An 18,613-nucleotide genomic window follows, 5' to 3' on the forward strand; every position below is an offset into this window, starting at 1 on the left:
CCCTCTTACATCAGGTGTCCCCATCACAGTGCCCTCTTACATCAGGTGTCCCCATCACAGTGCCCCTTTACATCAGGTGTCCCCATCACAGTGCCCTCTTACATCAGGTGTCCCCATCACAGTGCCCCTTTACATCTGGTGTCCCCATCTCAGTGCCCCTTTACATCAGGTGTCCCCACCACAGTGCCCCTTTACATCAGGTGTCCCCATCACAGTGCCCCTTTACATCAAGTGTGCCCATCACAGTGCCCCTTTACATCAGGTGTCCCCCTTTACATCAGGTGTCCCCATCACAGGGCCCTCTTACATCAGGTGTCCCCATCACAGGGCCCTCTTACATCAGGTGTCCCCATCACAGTGCCCCTTTACATCTGGTGTCCCCATCACAGTGCCCCTTTACATCTGGTGTCCCCATCACAGTGCCCCTTTACATCAGGTGTCCCCACCACAGTGCCCCTTTACATCAGGTGTCCCCATCACAGTGCTCCTTTAAATCAAACATTCCCGTCAGAGTGCCTCCTTACATCAGATGTCCCATCAGAGTCCCCCTTAACATAAAATGTGCCCATCAGCATGCCCCTTAACATAAAATAAGGGTCACGCTGATGGGCACATTATATGTTAAGGGACCCTCTGATGGGCAAATTTTATGTTAAGGGACACCCTGATGGGCACATTTTATATTAAGGGGCACTCCGATGAGCACAACAAAACGTGCCCCTTAACATAAAATATGCCCACCAGAGTGCTCATTACCAAAAATTTGCCCATCAGAGTGTCCCTTAACATAAAATATACCCATCAGCGTGCCCCTTAAAATAAAATGTGCCCATCAGAGTGCCCTTAACATAAAATAAGGGTCACGCTGATGGGCACATTTTATTTTAAGGGGCACTCTGATGGGCACATTTTATTTTAAGGGGCACGCTGATGGACAAATTTTAATTTAAGGGGCACACTGATGGACAAATTTTATTTTATGAGGCATGCTGATGGACAAATTTTATTTTAAGGGGCACGCTGATGGGTATATTTTTAATGTGCACACTGATGGCCACATTTTATGTTAAGGGGCACTCTGATGGGTACAACAAAATAGTCCATCAGTGTGCCCCTTAACAAAATATGCCCATCAGTGTGCACATTAAAAATATACCCATCAGCGTGCCCCTTAAAATAAAATTTGTCCATCAGTGTTCCCCTTAAATTAAAATTTGTCCATCAGAGTGCCCCTTAAAATAAAGAAAGGTGCCCATCAGCCTGACCTTTAATTTAAATATGCCCAGCAGTGTGCACAATATAAATACTTTAGTGATCACTAGTTAGGTGTATAACACATACCTTGCATGCAGGAGGGCGGAAGCTGCGAGACATTGGGAGCCAGGACCCGGGAACCGCGAACAGCGGGGGGCGGGGCCAGCCCGTGACCTCACGCATCTACTCGCAGGGAGAGCCGGGAACTACGAGCAGCAGGGGGCAGGGCGCGCATGACGTTACGCCCCTACTCACGGCCCGTCAACTTTTGTTTTCACAGAGACCTGCGGTGAGGAGCAGGGGGCGGGCACATGCACGCAGCGTCAGTGGTTGCTGAGGAAACCCACGATCCCAGCAAACTAACGCTGCCATTTACAATTATACTGGCGGCCTGGCGGTCCGGGGAGAAGCGCCACTCGGTCCGGACTCGGACCGCGGGCCGCCATTTAGTGACGGCTGATCTATAAGGATATAGATGCCTCCTGCATGTATCCTTACCTGTCAAATGTCACCCCTCTGTCTGTTATAAGAACTGGAAAACTGCAGATTCTGCGGGCGGATCTGTTGTCTGGAGCTCGGTGGGTGGAGTTGTGATGTCAGTAGACTCGCCGCCCTCCTCTATACTCCTCTTGTCAACATGCATATCTTCCTGTGTATTCCTTACACTAAATTCTGCTATGATCACTAACATCCAATCAAAATCCAGAAAAGTAACCACATGACTTCAGAAAAGGAGTGGGGTTGGGAATTAAAAATAATGCCTGTCTCCAGGCTAGTGCATGAGATATGTAAATAACCTGTCACTCACAGCAAGGGGGCGGAACAGACTAATGTTTTTCTCTGTAAGTCCGTTTTATTTCACTGAACAATACAAGAGGATTGTTCAGAGCTGGATTAACTCTGTGTGGCAAGACTGGGCACAGATGATAGGAATTCTTATACTGTACATTGTGACATAAAAAAAAAAAAAAAATTCGGGTTTACATCCACTTTAATCAGTATTGTGGGAAATATAAGCCACTTCATAACAATAACTACAATTTATTTTTTGTCAAGGACAGAGATCTTCTGGTTCCCATAGGCAGGAAATTCGACATATATATTGGCATCAACATCCTGTAAGACTATAAAACCTCTGAACCATAATGACTGTTATTCCTACATTCTTTCCAGTAATTCTCTCTTTTAAGAAAACTTGAGGCTGAGGCTGTGTAGTGACATGACATGGCAAGCAAAAAAAATGCAGCTAGCTTTGTACATTTCCTATAATTACCTGTCATGCAAACAAGAAGGTGGCACTATGTGGTCGCATGACTACCTAGCAGGAGGATGAAGGCTGCTGAACCATCATGACTGCTAACTTTAGAATTTAGATGTTTTTTTCACTAACCCAATAGCACACTTACAGTAGGTGAACCCGATATTGTGTCAATCTCGCTCTCTTTCTCGGCGAGATTGAGCACCTACGAGCCCCATCGCGGGAGCCAGCGCCGAGCTGGCTTGCCGCGATGGAGACAGAGCCGTCATAGAAGCGACGGGAGATCCGACTTGGATTCCCGCCAATTCTACACGTGTGCGGCGTTTGTTATGAATCCTGAGGGGGAAGTCCCCGCCGGATTTTAAATAAAAATCCGGCATGGGTTCCCCCCTCAGGAGCATACCGGGCCCTTAGGTCTGTTATGGGTTGTAAGGAGAGCCCCCCTACGCCGAAAAAAAACGGCGTAGGGGGTCCCCCTACAATCCATACCAGACCCGTATCCAAAGCACGCTACCCGGCCGGCCAGGAAGGGAGTGGGGACGAGCGAGCGCCCCCCCCCCCCTCCTGAGCCGTACCAGGCTGCATGCCCTCAACATGGGGGGTTGGGTGCTCTGGGGCAGGGGGGCGCACTGCGGCCCCCCCCCACCTCAGAGCACCCTGTCCCCATGTTGATGAGGACAGGGCCCCTTCCCGACAACCCTGGCCGTTGGTTGTCGGGGTATGCGGGCGGGAGGCTTATCGGAATCTGGGAGCCCCTTTAATAATGGCTAATGCAGGGGAAAGTAAGGCTGGCCATACATGTTAAATGTTCTTGTACAATTTTCCTTTATATTTACCAAAACCTATATATTATGAGGTCAAAACTATACAACTTTCAATCGTATCCAATTGGGCAGGCCCTTATGCCGCGTACACACAATTGGATTCTCCGATAGTCTAAAATCCGATGGATTTTTTCATCAGAATTCCATTCAAGCTGTCTTGCATACACACTGTCAGACTAAATTCCAACCGTCCAAAACGCGATGACGTGAAACACTACGACGAGCCGAGAAAAATTAATTTCAATGCTTCCGAGCATGCGTCGACTTGATTCTGAGGCATGCGCGGGTTTTTTCTCCGTGGGAGTTGCACACAGACGATAGGAATTTCCTATCGTTTTTTTTTTTTCATCGGAAGAATTTAAAACATGTTCTATTTTTTTACTCCGATGGAACAAAGACCGATGGGGCCTACACATGATCGGAATTTCCGATTGTAACGAGACCCTTGCTCGCTTCCGCTCTCCCGACACTCCTCTGCTACTAGTGAGTCAGCTTGCAGATCTCAACGTCTGATGGTTCAGTCATCCAAGGCCCCGGGATCCGAACTACAGCTATGTGCCGTTCGGGATCCATAAGAACAAAACACCAGGCAGGCTGTATGTAAGTTCAAACAGGAAGACCTTTATTGGAAGTACACAACACACTTTTAAACAGAATTTGGAACATCCCGCCCCCAACAATCGCTTTCCTATTGGTCAATTGTAAAGTACATCGAGTTCTCCTTCAGGTCCTCATAACCATGCAAATGAGGACTTGAACATGAGTCAGAAGGGATTGGTCCGATAGCTTGAATGGAGGGACTGTTATGTGTATTGAGACAGAAGCCCCAGGGGGCAATCAATGTACACAATAGGCAGACACAGAACAATGGAGCCGTCTGGCCTTAAGACAGAGCAGAAGACCCCCCCCACTGTGTAACAGATTTCAAAGAGATACCCTTCAGCATTCCAAGGTCCATGACACCGATGAAACAAGTCCATCAGACTTTTTTCATCGGAAAATCCAATCGTGTGTATGCGGCATAACACTACATAATTTAGGGTAAATCTAAAGGAAAATTCTACAAGAGAACTGAACATGCATGGCCAGCCTAACTGTTTCTCTGTTTGTTTGTTTTTCAGGTCATTCGTTATGATCACTATTCGTAAATTCAAAACATTTTAAATTCGAAAATCAGTAATCCAAAAATTTTAAAATTTGTAGATTTGAAAAGTTTTAAAATTGTAAATTCGTAAATTTGAAAATTCGAAAATCCCAAAATAAAGAAAGAAAATCCAAAAATTCTAAAGAATAACAAACTAACTAACTAATAACAACTAACTATTAAATTATAGGTATTTGATTTTCCTTTCAAATTTGGCTGTTAATGAATTCGAAGTTACGAATTATCTGAAATAACAAATGCTGCATCTAACGGAACAAATGTATAATAGATAATAATAATAAAACGTTTTTATTATTATTATTATTTATATTTATTAATTTCGCTACATTCTATTCGTTTAGATAGGGCATTTTGTTATTTCGGATAATTTGTTCATATTTGTTACTTTCACCAACAGCCAAATTTAAAGGAAATTCCAACACCTATAATTTAATAGTTAATAATAGTTAAAGGGTCACTAAAGGCAAACTTTTTTTTTTTTTAAATAACTAACATGTTATACTTACCTCCACTGTGCAGCTCGTTTTGCACAGAGTGTGCCCTAACCCTGTCTTCTACGGTCCCTCGGCGGCTGTCTCAGCTCCTCCTCGCAAAAGCTTTCCACCTTCATGCGAGCGAGCTTGCATGGTGGAAAGCTTTTGCGAGCTTGCTCCCGTGATACATAGGATGCATTAAGGTGAAAAAACAATTACACAACCCCTTTAAGTTATTATTAGTTAGTTATTTTTTCAGATTTTCAGATTTTTGGGTTTTTGATTTACTAATTTACGAACTTACGAATTTTCAAATTTAAGATTTTTTGCATATTCAAATTTACGAGTATTCGGAAAAATTTGTTTAAACAGGTTTTTGTTCATTCGGATGTGCCCAAATTGGCAAATTTGTGAAAATTCATAAAAAAAAACGAATTTAGAACGGAGCGGATTGCACATGTCTACTATCTTGCCACTTCTTCCTGCATGGCTACATCAACAGTGGACTGTAGCCTCCCATCTATAAACCTCAGAGGCAAAGTTATCTTAAATTTTTGGCAAAATTAAAAAAAATTGTCCAAATTAACTATTCAACACAACTGTGAAATGTTCCTGGGGTTATAGTATAACAAGGTCATCTTAAAATAAAGATTTCTTTTTTTATTCTTTTTATTTGTTTCAGAAAAAGAGTTGGTATTTACATAACAGAGCCTCTGGGCATTCCCTGGCTCGGAAGGTACAAGGCATAGAAACACTTTTAACAACTAGCCTAAACTAACTTAAAGATTGTTACCTGCTGTTGTCGGTCTTGGCTGTAGTTGGAGCCTGAGTGGTCCGCATCACTGGAACCATAAGAAATACATCAATGCATTGTGGGCATTTCAAATGGTTGATTAATATTACCAAAGCCTGGGCACACCCCCCTTATATCTAAATAAAGTAATACAATTCTAACATTTTAACATCCATTCTGGACAGCTTATGTGTTTAATTTACATAACACACCCAACCAATAATTGAAATGTGTTAGTATACACAGCAGACATCATACTGCAAAAAATATTTAGAAAAGTTCGGAAGGAAAAAGATTGAATGGTTAGGCTTGGATACTGCTTGAGGTCTTCATACTAAGCTCCAAAAAGTACCCCCACAAAGGTCAGTTAGATTAAGCAGAATAATCTGTACCAAAATATGAAGCTAATAAATAGATAGATAGATAGACTTGCACAGGGCTCAAGTCTACTGCGGGAACACGTGGGAAACGGGAGGTTCCTGCTACTTTTTTCACAGCAGGAACTTCAGTTCCCTTCCCTGACTAGAGCATAGCCGAGAGCAGCCCGAGCCGCCGAGCCAATCCCCTTCACTATGCGGCGATGCCCAGCTCGAGTAGTCACTTGTCAGGGGCAAGGCGAACCTTAGTAATCCTTTATGTTACTGGCCGCTTCCTGTATATGGATTCATCAGTAGTGTGCGGGTATTCCGTCACTTCCTCGATGCCGCAATGTCTCCGGGGAGCTTTTGTCATTGTTCCCAGGAGACATTGCGGAGGTCTGCCGCGAGTTATCACAGGATTTAGAAAGAACTTGCAGTTAGTAATTATGCATATGAGCGTATCTATTTATTTATTTTTTGGTGGGGGAGTGATCTTGGGTGGGAGTTCCCACACTTTTTTCCCCAGGACTTGACCCTGGACTTGCACCAGTGATGCTTATAATTCTTATTTTTTTTTAGAGGGTCAGGGGTTACAGTTAGATTAGGGTTACATGTTAGTAAATTAACAGTTAAGTATATTTGTTAAAGGTCAGGTTCAACATTAAGACCCCATACACACTATTTCGATTTTCTGCAGATTTTTGCCTTCAGATTTACCAAAATCATATAATATGATGTCAAACCTTAAAGCCCTGTACACACGATCGGTTTGTCCAATGAAAACAGACCGATGGACTGTTTTCATCAGACAAACGATCGTGTGTGGGCCCCATCGGTTTGTTTTCCATCTGTGAAAAAAAAATAGAACATGTTTTACATTTTTCCTATGGATAAAAAACCTATAGAAAAATCCGTCGTCTGTATGGACTCATCGGTCAAAATCCACGCATGCTCAGAATCAAGTCGATGCATGCTCGGAAGCATGAACTTCATTTTTCTCACGTCGTAGTGTTGTACGTCACCGCGTTTTGGACACGATCGGATTTTTGACTGATGGGTGTAGGCAAGACTGATGAAAGTCAGCTTCATCGGATATCCGACGAAAAAATCCATGCGCATTAGATTCCATCAGATATCCAATCGTGTGTACGAGGCTTAAGAGTTTCAATTTGTATGCAATCAGGCAGGCCCTTGCACTACATGGTTTTGTAAATCTGAAGACAAAAATCTGCAGAAAATCTAATAGTGTGTATGGGGCGTAAGGCTAAGTTACGTTTGAACTCCACTGACATCAAGGGCCACATATGTATATTTAAATAATATATATATATATATATATATATATATATATATATATATATATATATATATATATATTCATGTAAAGGTCATGGTTCATGCTACAGAAAGCTTTCAGAGGGAGATGGTCAAAGTCTATAGGCATGCTAGAAGAGATGGTCAGAAACTCTGATCATGCTACAGGAGATGGCCTGAGACTACAATCATGCCATAGTAGGGAACAGGCTTTAAGGGAACAGTTTTTGACTGTAGAAAGGTTATATCTGACTGCTAGAGATCACTTTATATAATATATCAATGCTTCCATGTCTATGCTCCCTAAAGCCCCATTAAAAATATTTGTGCCACATTTGATATTTGTCTTAGCAAGTTCAATTACAAAAGATCAGAGAGGAAAAAAAAACATAAAAAGAGAAAAAGGGATGGACAGCAAAAAAGAAAAAGTAAGATACGTGAAATAACTAAATCAAACCAGCCAGCCTTGAACATGTTTCCTTCACTGGCTTAAAGCGGTAGTAGGCAGTTTTAGTTATAATGTGACAGGCTTACCTGAAAAACGAAGCCCTCCAATGCAGGCGCTTGCATCTTGACCCGGTCTTCCTTCTGGGTTTGGGGGCTCCGGGCATCTCATTGGCCGAGCCAGTGATGACATTTATATACTGTCACTGTTTGCTGCACAGCCTCTGAAGGAAACAGCACGGGTATGCCCTGTGACATCACCGGCTGCATCGATTGTAAACGTCTCCTAAACGGTGCACGTTTAGAGATTTTTTACTGTACCTAGCCTTATTATAGGCTTACCTATTGGTAAACGTCATACATGGGAGTTTACTCCCAGTTTAAACTAAGCACTAAAGCACACGGTAGCCTTTGTCATGGGGCTGCATATGTACAGGTTGGGCACCTGGGGTACAGGTTGGGCAACAGTGGGCTAGGGGATAAATGAGTGTTAGGAGTAATGTAAAAGGTAATTTGTTTATCCTTACTGGTTTCTTGGTGCCAAAAACTAATTTAATGAAATAAACAGAGGTAGATATATAGATAGATAGATAGATAGATAGATAGATAGATAGATAGATAGATAGATAGATAGATAGATAGATAGATAGATAGATAGAGTTCTTACATGATGTAGCCAAGGCTGACAGGGTATCACTTTCCGATTCATCCTCAATATGGCTGATAGAGAGACTTCATACTCTGTGCTATGCGTCAAGCGGTCAATAAGATGGGAGTTGACGTTCCCTTTAATTATAGCCTAGACAAAACAAATATAAAGTAGTATAAGTCTACACATTTAGTCCTATTTGCCTTACATAGCTGTAGAGTTGAACCTGGTCTTTAAAGATGCCCAAAACAACAAATCAGTAGCTAGTTTACCTCTTGGTGGTGCCGCCTCTCCGGGGTGTCCACTGTAGTCTGTACATAGTTATATCTGGTGCAAAATTTGTCCAATAAGCCACAAAACTTTGAGAGGTAATATCCCTGACTTTCAGATCACGAGGAGATGGCACCGGCTCTGTCAAAAAATAACAAGCTTTTATTAATATTGAGTTCTATGGCATCTTTATCTTCCAAGGCCCTCTACAAGGTGATAGATATCACAGTTGTCAGTAGCAGAGGCGTAGCTAGCACATCCGGGCACCCGGGGCTGGTAATTTTTTGCATCCCTCCCCTGAAAAATGGTATGTGGCAATATAGCGGCACCACGATGTGGGTGTGGTTATATTGCATCAACAGTTGGAGGGGCTTAAATGGCCAAATGCTTTGATGACTGTGCCACAAGGGAGTATGTAACAGACAGTACAAAACCTCAGTACACTGATTTTAATAAAATAAAACTGTTCTATTGCATATCCTTTACTACACACAGCTACCCTTAAAGTGATGTTACATTTTTTTTAAAATAACAAACATATTATACATTCCTGCTCTGTATAATAGTTTTGCACAGAGCAGCCTGGATCCTCCTCTTTTTGGGTCCCTTGCCGGCGACCCTGGCCCCTCCCTCCTGCTTGATATAGGGGCATCCAAGCAGGCGCACTCCTGAGCCGTGGCTCTGTGTATCCATTTACACATGGAGCAGTGGTTCACCCCCACCCACTCTGTCTCCTGATTGGCTCACTGCTGTGATTCCACACACAGGTGCTCCCCACCCTTAGGTAATAGGCACTCACCTTAGCGTGTGTGACCTTAGTCAAAACACGCTTCTGAATCACCACTGGATTCTAAGTGTACTGAGGGGTCCCAGACTGTTTGGTATCGGTTTGGTATCGTCCTGGAAGACCGTGGAGAAGGCAGCAGGTCTGCCTACAGAGGAGGAAGATCCGATCGCGCACATATCCCCAATTATTTATGCCTCGTACAGAGCGGTGCACTGATGCACCTTTATCATATGAGTACCCCATTAAGGTTTTTTTTTATTAAATACATTTCATACAAACGATATCACACCATCGAGCCTCTTCTTTTGCCATTTGTTTATGAGGAGAAAGCATCGTAAAGCAGGAGACACCGATACCAAACAGTCTGGGCCCCCGCAGTACACTCAGAATCCAGTGGTGATTCAGAAGCGTGTTTTGACTAAGCTTAAACGCAAGGTCACACGCTCTAAGGTGAACAGCATTACCTAAGGGTGGGGAGCCCCTGTGTGTGGAATCACAGCACTGTTTGAATTGCAACCAATGGATCTATAGAGCTTTTTATCAAAGAAGGACATTTTCATGCGATTTTTGGGCTATGCTGCTTCATGCGATTACGGCAGCACAGTGGATTTGGCACTTAAGCACTTTATTGAATGTCACCTTACAGGTATATTTCTTCACTTTGTTTCAATACGCTATAGAAGGACTTTTTATGCGATTTCGGGCTGTGCTGTCCTCCTCCTATCAGTCAAGCAGTTACTTTTCCCCCACAGCTGAGCTCTAATGACATACAGCTGAAGAGATGAGAGATTCAGTTATTTTTGATGTTTTTTCAGCAGATTGGGACCTTCCAATATGGTCTGGCACACTGGAGTAAAGGGATGAAGAAGGAGACTAGGTTCTTTCCTCCCATCTTCTTTTTTGGCTATTCCTGAATGGCACTTCATCTGCATTGGAATCCCGAAGTGCACGTTTGTAAATCACTTAATTGTACTTTCCAATGTTGATTTTTTTTTAAAAAGCTTAAACTAATAATAATAATAATAATAAAAAAAAAGTAATTGTACTTTATACATTAATGATGTTTTTGTTTTCTTAAAGCAGCAATATGGCCACTTTTTTGTAAATGGAGCTGTACCGTAATTGCTCAATAGGTAGCCACTAATGGGCTATTTATCCTATCATCATATGTCTGAGGGTTAATTTCACAAGACTATCTCCTAACAATCACCCAACAATGTCCTACTGACATTGAATAACATTGTAAAATGGCTAGACCAAGAGAAAGCGTCATGTTTATAGGGCATTGGCACATCCACAGCCTGAGGCTTTTTGGTGAGAGAAATGTTTTAATATGTTGGAAAACCCTGCTCCTTAAACATTTTCATGAATCTACTCTAAGGGCCTGATCCACAAAAAACCCGGCGTAACTTAATTTTTTCCCGTTTAAGTTACACCGCTGCAAAATCTCTACCTAAGTGCCCCGATCCACAAAGCACTTACCTAGAAATTTTGAGCGGTGTAACTTAAATCCGTCCGGCGCAAGGCATTCCTAATCTAATGGGGCGAGTCCCATTTAAATTAGGCGCGCTCCCGCGCCGGACGTACTGCGCATGCTCCTGACGCGATTTTCCCGACGTGCTTTGCGCGGTTTTACGTTGCGCCGGGTTTTGAGAATCGCGACGGGCGTAAAAAAAAAAAAAAAGAGTTGCGGCGGAAAAAAAAAAAAAAAATAAAAAAAAAATGACAGCGACGCGGGATAGAAGGTATACTTTACAAGGTGTACTAAGTTTACACCTTGTAAAAGCAGCCCTAATTTTGCGACGGCAAACTAATACTTACGGAGAAAAAACTAAGCGTAAAAGCTTTGTGGATCTCCGTAAGTGCTAATTTGCATACCCGACGCTGGATTTCGACGAGAAATGCCCCCAGCGGCGGCTGCGGTACTGCATCCTAAGATCCGACAGTGTCAGGCCCCGTACACACGACCAGTTTCCTCGGCAGAATTCAGCTTCCGACCGAGTTTCTGGCTGAATTCTGCCGAGAAACCCGGCCGTGTGTACACTTTCGGCCGAGGAAGCCGACGAGGAGCTCGGCGAGGAAATAGAGAACATGTTCTCTATTTCCTCGTTGTTCTATGGGAGCTCTCGCCCCGCCGAGCTCCTCGGCGGCTTCAGTGCTGAACTGGCCGAGGAACTCGATGTGTTTGGCACGTCGAGTTCCTCGGCCGTGTGTACGAGGCCTAAGTCCCTTACACATGTCGGATCTTCTGCCTATCTATGAGAAACTGATTCTGTGGATCAGTTCCATAGATAGAAACAGGGATACGACGGCGTATCAGTAGATACGCCGGCGTATCCCTTTTGTGGATCTGGCCCAAAGTTCCTGTGCTTCTCTCCCACCAGCAGCGGGTGGTGACAACCTCCAGAATCAATCATTTCACCACACTGTCTGCATGCAAAAGTAGTAAAGCCATACATTGCTGAATCCTTGTGTACAAAAAATGTATATATTGTCAGCAGTGACAGAGAAAAACATCACTGATGTCCTCCCTGGGTGGAGTGTCGTTGTTACTGTTGACAGAATAACATTTTTTAGCAAGTAATCTGGTACTGTATGTGTTTGCAATACTCCTTTTCTACCTCATTTCACAGGCTAACTATCTACTAAACACCACAAGTCTTTGGGACCTGGGGTCAGCATATATTCCTTAGGGCTGATGGAACATAGTCACATATTTGACTGGCCTCTAATGCCTACGGCAGGCTTTACACTAGAGGATATTGAGTATTTGAAAGGAAAAAATGCCCATTAGCCCTGGAGTAAAGGAGGTTTAAGCTGCCCACATCTACCTAATGACTCTGACTTACTTGTAGTAAAAGTGCCTGTGAGGGGCTCAGATTGTCCTTCATCAAAAACAGAGAAGATGGCCACCGTGTACTCTGTGAGCGATGCCAGTTTCTTTAAATTGTAGGATGAAACTCGACCAACTTCCACCTGTAAGATGAAGGCATTACAAATGTAGTATTACCTTCTCTAGGATTACTATGAAACTAAGGTGGAGAACTCAGCCAATACCTTGTTCAGATAACCACTCAACATCATGCACAGGCCAAGATGGTACATGTAAGGTTAATGGACTCATAGAGTTGCTATTAACATAGAGAACAGAGAGAAAGAGAAGTAGCAAGTTAGGGGGTTAATACTAACACGGTATATTTGTTATGCAGGCAAAAGATACAGAATATGTATATATCTAAAGTATTATTTAAAGAAACACAACACTGTTAGTACAAACACCTTTTTTCTGGTAGTTATTCTGGTCATTAAAATAAATTCAGAGTAAAAAAATCTAATACATCTCTGCATTACATTTGCATTTCCTTATGTTCTGTCTATTTAAGTTGAACTAAACCCTCCTATCCTTTTAAATAATACATGTAAAAATGGCAGTTGGAAGCAGACTAGATGCTAGGGGTAATGAGATATTTTTCTCCTCACAAAAGCATTTCATAACCTCCAATCTTTGTACGACCAACTTTTTATTTACCAAAACTTTGGAATATATGGGCCTGCCTAAACCATCCAATCAGCTTGTATCCTATCAGACAGAGCTGCTGGTATATCTGAAGGAGATTGTGCGGTCAGATTGTAATGTTAATAGTAACCATAAAGCTTTTCACCCACATTCAACCAACCACTTTCTAATTGCAAAGAAGATCTAATCAGGCCAACCAACAGCTCTGATTGTGTTTACAGATATTGTTGGTGGTAGGTTCCCTTGATTTATATAGTTGCTTTTGGGATTGAAAGTTAGCTGAGAGTGTTGGAAAATGACAATCAACTGCCTGGCTGTAGGTAAAGCATTACCATTTTTTTTCTTTGAGGCCTTCTGAAACATTCTGACCTTTGGCTGAACTTTAAGCTTACTATACACTAGGGTGACCAGACATCCCCAGGGACAGTCCCCCGGATTGAGGACACTGTCCCCAGGCCAAGTTTGTTCTTGGTGTAGCGCCTGGTTACTTAAAAAGTACAGGTGCTAGTTAAATTTAGAGAGGGATCAGAGTGTTAACTGACTCTGATCCAAATATTACGTTCAAAACTGGTCTCTGTCTCAGCCTGGCTGTGCTGTGGGCTGTCTATTGTTACTGGGGTGTAGTTCCTACCCCAGGGCGGTGGGTGGCAGCAGTGGAGTCGAGGTTTGGGTGATCTGCCCCAGCAGCCTATCAGGAGGGCTTGGCCTCGCTGTGCATGCTGGGGGAGGGTATTTATGGGGGCAGATGCCATTGTTCTGGGTTCTTCTTCTTCAGGCTGGGGGGGCATCCACCTTTAGGGTGACCGCGCATCACGGCTCCCCAGTGCAATGGCCTTCCAGGCTGGGGTGCGCGTGCCACGCAGTGTTCCTGGTTCCGGGACCATGTTGGTCCGGAGCATTTAAGCTGTGCAGGGAGCCCAGTAGTCGACTGGTTCCCAATCTTGAAGATCCCAAGCGAGGTAGCTGTTCGGTGGGGAGTCCATCTGAGGAGAGGCAATGAGAGGCTGGCGATCCAATAGGGGTCTCGGCAAACCACTGGGGATCAAGGTAGCTGGATACTGAGAGGATGGTCACCTGTCAGTCGGTACCTGAAAACTATCTGAAGGAGATCCAGATGCAATTCTAACGAGGAGGATCATCTCCATAATCACAATCACAGAGAGGGCCTGTGGGCAGAGGCTTTTCCCTTGAGTCCATTTCAGGAGGGTCTGTGCAGAGACTTTTCCTTCAAGTTCGAGCAAAATCCGGCTGCCAGGTCAGTGAGAGTGGGCCTGTCCAGGTACGCTATACCCACTCTGGCTGGAGTGTGAAGAAACTAAGCCCTTGTTGGGAACAGGACTTTTTCCCTATTGTTTGCGCCTGAGTCTGCTACTTCTTCTTATACTTCACCTCTACTCTTCATCACAAGTTTTAATGTTTTTACCCGGAATGGGTAATAAAGAGCACAGAAAAAGACACCTGTCGTGGACATTCCATTACTACTGCTATATGCACCATACACCCCTAGGAATTCGGAGAGCCATGAGGTAACGTGCCACCCAAACAAACCAGCAGCTCCTTCAGGGGTAGTGCTACATTGGTTTTGTCCCTGGTTGGATTTGAACAGGGGCTGGGGCAATTTCAAAGACAGTCAGTGCAGAATTAAAATAAAAATCAGAATTACACACCACTGCTCCGCCACTCCTACTAGCTTAGGGTGTCTATTTCTTTCCATTATCTGTGCCCTTTCTGATGATCATGTGCTGGTCGGAGTGGAGGGAATATATCTTCAGTTTCGAGCGCATGCCCATCCAGCTCGGCTCGCTGTTCTTCTGCCTTGGCTCAAGTCCCGGCCAGCCGCCTGCCTGCTTATCTCCTTGCCTTTCCCTGGCGGAGTGATTTTCCTCCGCTTCCCACCCAGTAGTAGCTGGGGCCCGAAGAACAAGACTTGACAGGCTGTCAGGCGGGCAGCGATGGGCAGAGAGTCACTGATTGCCGCCATTACTTGTAAAAAAAAAAAATGTCCTTGGATTTCATTTTAAAAATCTGGTCACCTTACTATACACCTTCCCTGTCCATAATCTGTCCTTAAAATCCGATTACAGCTGCAGGTAAAGGAATGTGCATTTTAGCAGCTAGTGCAGGCACTTCCCACTATCAGGCTGGTAATTTTACACTGAAAGTTCTGAAGCCAGTTCGGAGTCAGCATATTAATAGCTAGGCAACAAATATTTCCAGGGTCCTTGACAGACAGCAAATTTGTCAGAATTGTCTTGAAAAATTAGGGAGTAAAGAAAACAGTAGAGAGAAAATACTAAGACAGAGTGTTACTGGTATTAAAACAAACATGATGAAGGCCAATAATGTTCAAGATGAGCGTATAGGTAGGGTTTAGCATTATGCAGAGGGAAAAATAAATAATTATAATAGGACTGTGAAGCAGTTGAAAGAGGAATACATTTTACAGATCAAAGGCACAACCATTGGTCCCTTCACACATGCCAGGGTGCTGGTGCAATCCTAGACTCTTACCTCTCTTACCCCCCCCCCCCATCCAATCACTGGCTAAATCTTTTGCCGTAACCTCCGCAAAATTTCCAAAATTTGCCCCTTTCTGACTAAAGACACCACAAAACAACTTATTCACACCTTGGTTATTTCCTGCCTTGACTACTGCAACTACCTCCTCACTGACCTACCTTTACATAGGCTATCCCCCCTTCAGTCTATTATGAATGCTGCTGGTAGACTAATACACCTTACTAACTGATCCGTGACTACTGCCCCTCTCTGCCACTCTGTTCACTGGCTTCCCCTACCTCATTGTAAAAAATTCTAAATGCTAACCACAGCATACAAGGCCATCCATAAAATTGCCCTCAGCTATATCACCAAACCTCATCTGCAAATATCACCCAAATTGTCCTGTCCGTTCCTCCCAAGACCTCTTGCTCTCTAGCTCCTTTGTTACCTCCTCCCACACTCACCTCCAGGACGTCTCCAGAGCCTCTCCCATCCTCTGGAACTCCCTGCCCCAGTATGTCTGATCAGCTCCTACCCTGTCCACCTTTAGGTGATTCTTGAAAACGAATTTATTTAGGGAAGCATACCCCTACCTCCAAGAAATGTACTCCACCTCCAACAGATCATCTTGTGCAGCATTACCTTTTATACCACCTCCCCTTCCTTTAGATTGTAAGCTTTATGAGCAGTAAAGCACTGCGTAAACTGTTGGTGCTATATAAATCCTGTATTATAATAATTAGTAATAATAATAAAAAAATGTTGGATCACTCACATTGTTGATGTCTGAATCGCCCGTTTTCACGTACATAATCCGGTAACCATTTACATTCTGTGCGAGTGGTCCCAGGAGACGGTGGCTGAGCTGTGTCAATGTTTGAAAATCGGAGGTCTCTGGGAGGTGTTAACGGCACTGTGGACAAAGAGGAGACAGTGACTGGAGCATGATGACTGATGAATGGGTGGTTCGAAATGCATGTGCAATCTGACCACTGCACATACACGTTGGCTGGCAGTAGGGTTGTCCAGATACCGATACCAGTATCGGTATCGGGACCGATACCGAGTATTTGCGCTAGTACTCGTACTTGCACAAATACTCCCGATACCAAAATAGAATACTTTTTTTTTTTTTTGTGACATCGAACGCAAATTGGATGGCACCATTGGATGGCACTGATAGGTGGCACTGGCATTGATTGAATGGCACTCATAAATGGATGGCACTGATAGGTGGCACTGGCATTGATTGGGTGGCACTGATGAGATGCACTAATAAGCTGCCTCCCTGCACTGATGCACTAATGGGCACTGATCTGCACTGATAGGTGCACTGGGCTAGCTGCACTTTTGGGCACTGGCACCGATGAGCTGCACTGACAGTGACACTCCTTCAATGATATGTAGTTTTCCAGTACCGTATGCTAAAAAACAGCCCCACATTCTAAAGAAAATATCTTTGGTCTGTATTGTGGTTTGAAAACGGTCACATGACATTAAAAAAATGTATCGGTATTCGGTATCGGCGACTACTTGAAAAAAAGTATCGGTACTTGTACTCTGTCCTAAAAAAGTGGTATCGGGACAACCCTAGCTGGCAGGTTCATAAATAAGAACCACTGAACATTGATTTTTTATGTCAGTGAAGAAAGCAGTAGAAGTGTGTAGATGGTTGACACTGCTTATTATGGGGGACACAATAGAGATCAGAACACATTTGTAACCTGCCCAATTTACTATTACCACAGACAGCAACTGGCTGGCAGGGTCTGCAGTAGATGTGAGATTGTCGCCCAATCTGGAAAGAACAATCAATTCAGGCAGGTTGCCATCTCATGAGGTTACCATTTGTGACATTCACCCTCTATTTGGGCAGGTGACCAATGTGACAAAGAGGAAAAGAGATGGGAAATCAAAAACATTGTGTTGTCCCGAAATCAAGAGGTAAGTGGAAAAGGGAAACATTTTCAATGAGGACATCTGTCCAAAACCGAATTCCTCTTACTTTGGGAGATTCCAAAAATCAAATAAAAAATTGGGGCTATACATATTCTTCAAAGTCCATCTCATGCCAAAACTTTGTTTTTCATGCATCTAGTGCCTATGGAAGTGGATTTTTGGTAGTGCTGGATACCCTGATATTAATTAGTTTTCTGGTCAAGTGGATTTTCTGCTGTTACAGGAGTGGGTAGGCTTTTCTCTGGTATACCCAACACTGTATCCTGGGCTAGGCCAACACGGCCCAGGCCTAGGAAAGCACTTTGCAGGGGGGTCAGTCCATCCGATGAGAGCGGTTCGAAGGACCGTTGTCATTGGTTAACCGATGAAGCTGACTGATGGTCTGATGTGCCTACACACCATCGGTTAATGAACCGATCGTGTCAGAACGCGGTGACGTAAAACACAACGACATGCTGAAAAAAACGATGTTCAATGCTTCCAAGCATGCGTCGACTTGATTCTGAGCATGCGTGGGTTTTTACCCAATGCTTTTGCATACTAACGATCGGTTTTGACCTATCGGTTAGGCGTCCATCGGTTCAATTTTAAAGCAAGCTCTCATTTTTTTGACCAAAGGTTAACTGACCGATGGGGCCCACACACGATCGGTTTGGACCAATGAAAATGATCCTTCAGTCCATTTTCATCGGTTTTGACCGATCGTGTGTACGCGGCCTTAGTGTAACGCAAGCTGCTTCTAATTTTGACTGTCCTATCATCCTGGACCACAAACCTTCCTCACTGTGCTATATGTTTTCTGATGCACCATTGGCATGGTTATATCCTCTTAGTCTTCTCCATAAAATTATCAGAAATTTGTGCTTAAAGTAGAACTATAGGCAACACTTTTTTTTTTTCATTTTGGATAGAGTAAGGGAGGTTTATAGCCCCTGTCAGTTTATTTACCATCCCTGTCCCATTGCAGAGATTTCCCTTCACTTCTAGCCCCATAGCCAAACAGGAAGTGAGAGAACATCTATGCAAATTAAGGGAATCCAATGCC

At 43.6% G+C, this 18,613-nt stretch overlaps 1 protein-coding gene across 1 annotated transcript in view; it reads right to left on the reverse strand.

Annotated features, from left to right (window-relative positions):
- Nucleotides 1-18,613, reverse strand: part of COL14A1 (collagen type XIV alpha 1 chain) — a 292,376-nt gene that overhangs the window by 106,593 nt on the left and 167,170 nt on the right. Inside the window, 8 exon segments of the mRNA XM_040354914.1 lie at nt 5,772-5,816; nt 8,552-8,596; nt 8,599-8,714; nt 8,806-8,944; nt 12,440-12,566; nt 16,385-16,440; nt 16,443-16,481; nt 16,484-16,522. Of these exon segments, the coding sequence (XP_040210848.1) occupies nt 5,772-5,816; nt 8,552-8,596; nt 8,599-8,714; nt 8,806-8,944; nt 12,440-12,566; nt 16,385-16,440; nt 16,443-16,481; nt 16,484-16,522 (606 nt within the window).

The sequence above is a fragment of the Rana temporaria genome, chromosome 5 (genome assembly GCF_905171775.1).
Source record: "Rana temporaria chromosome 5, aRanTem1.1, whole genome shotgun sequence".
Lineage (NCBI taxonomy): Eukaryota > Metazoa > Chordata > Amphibia > Anura > Ranidae > Rana > Rana temporaria.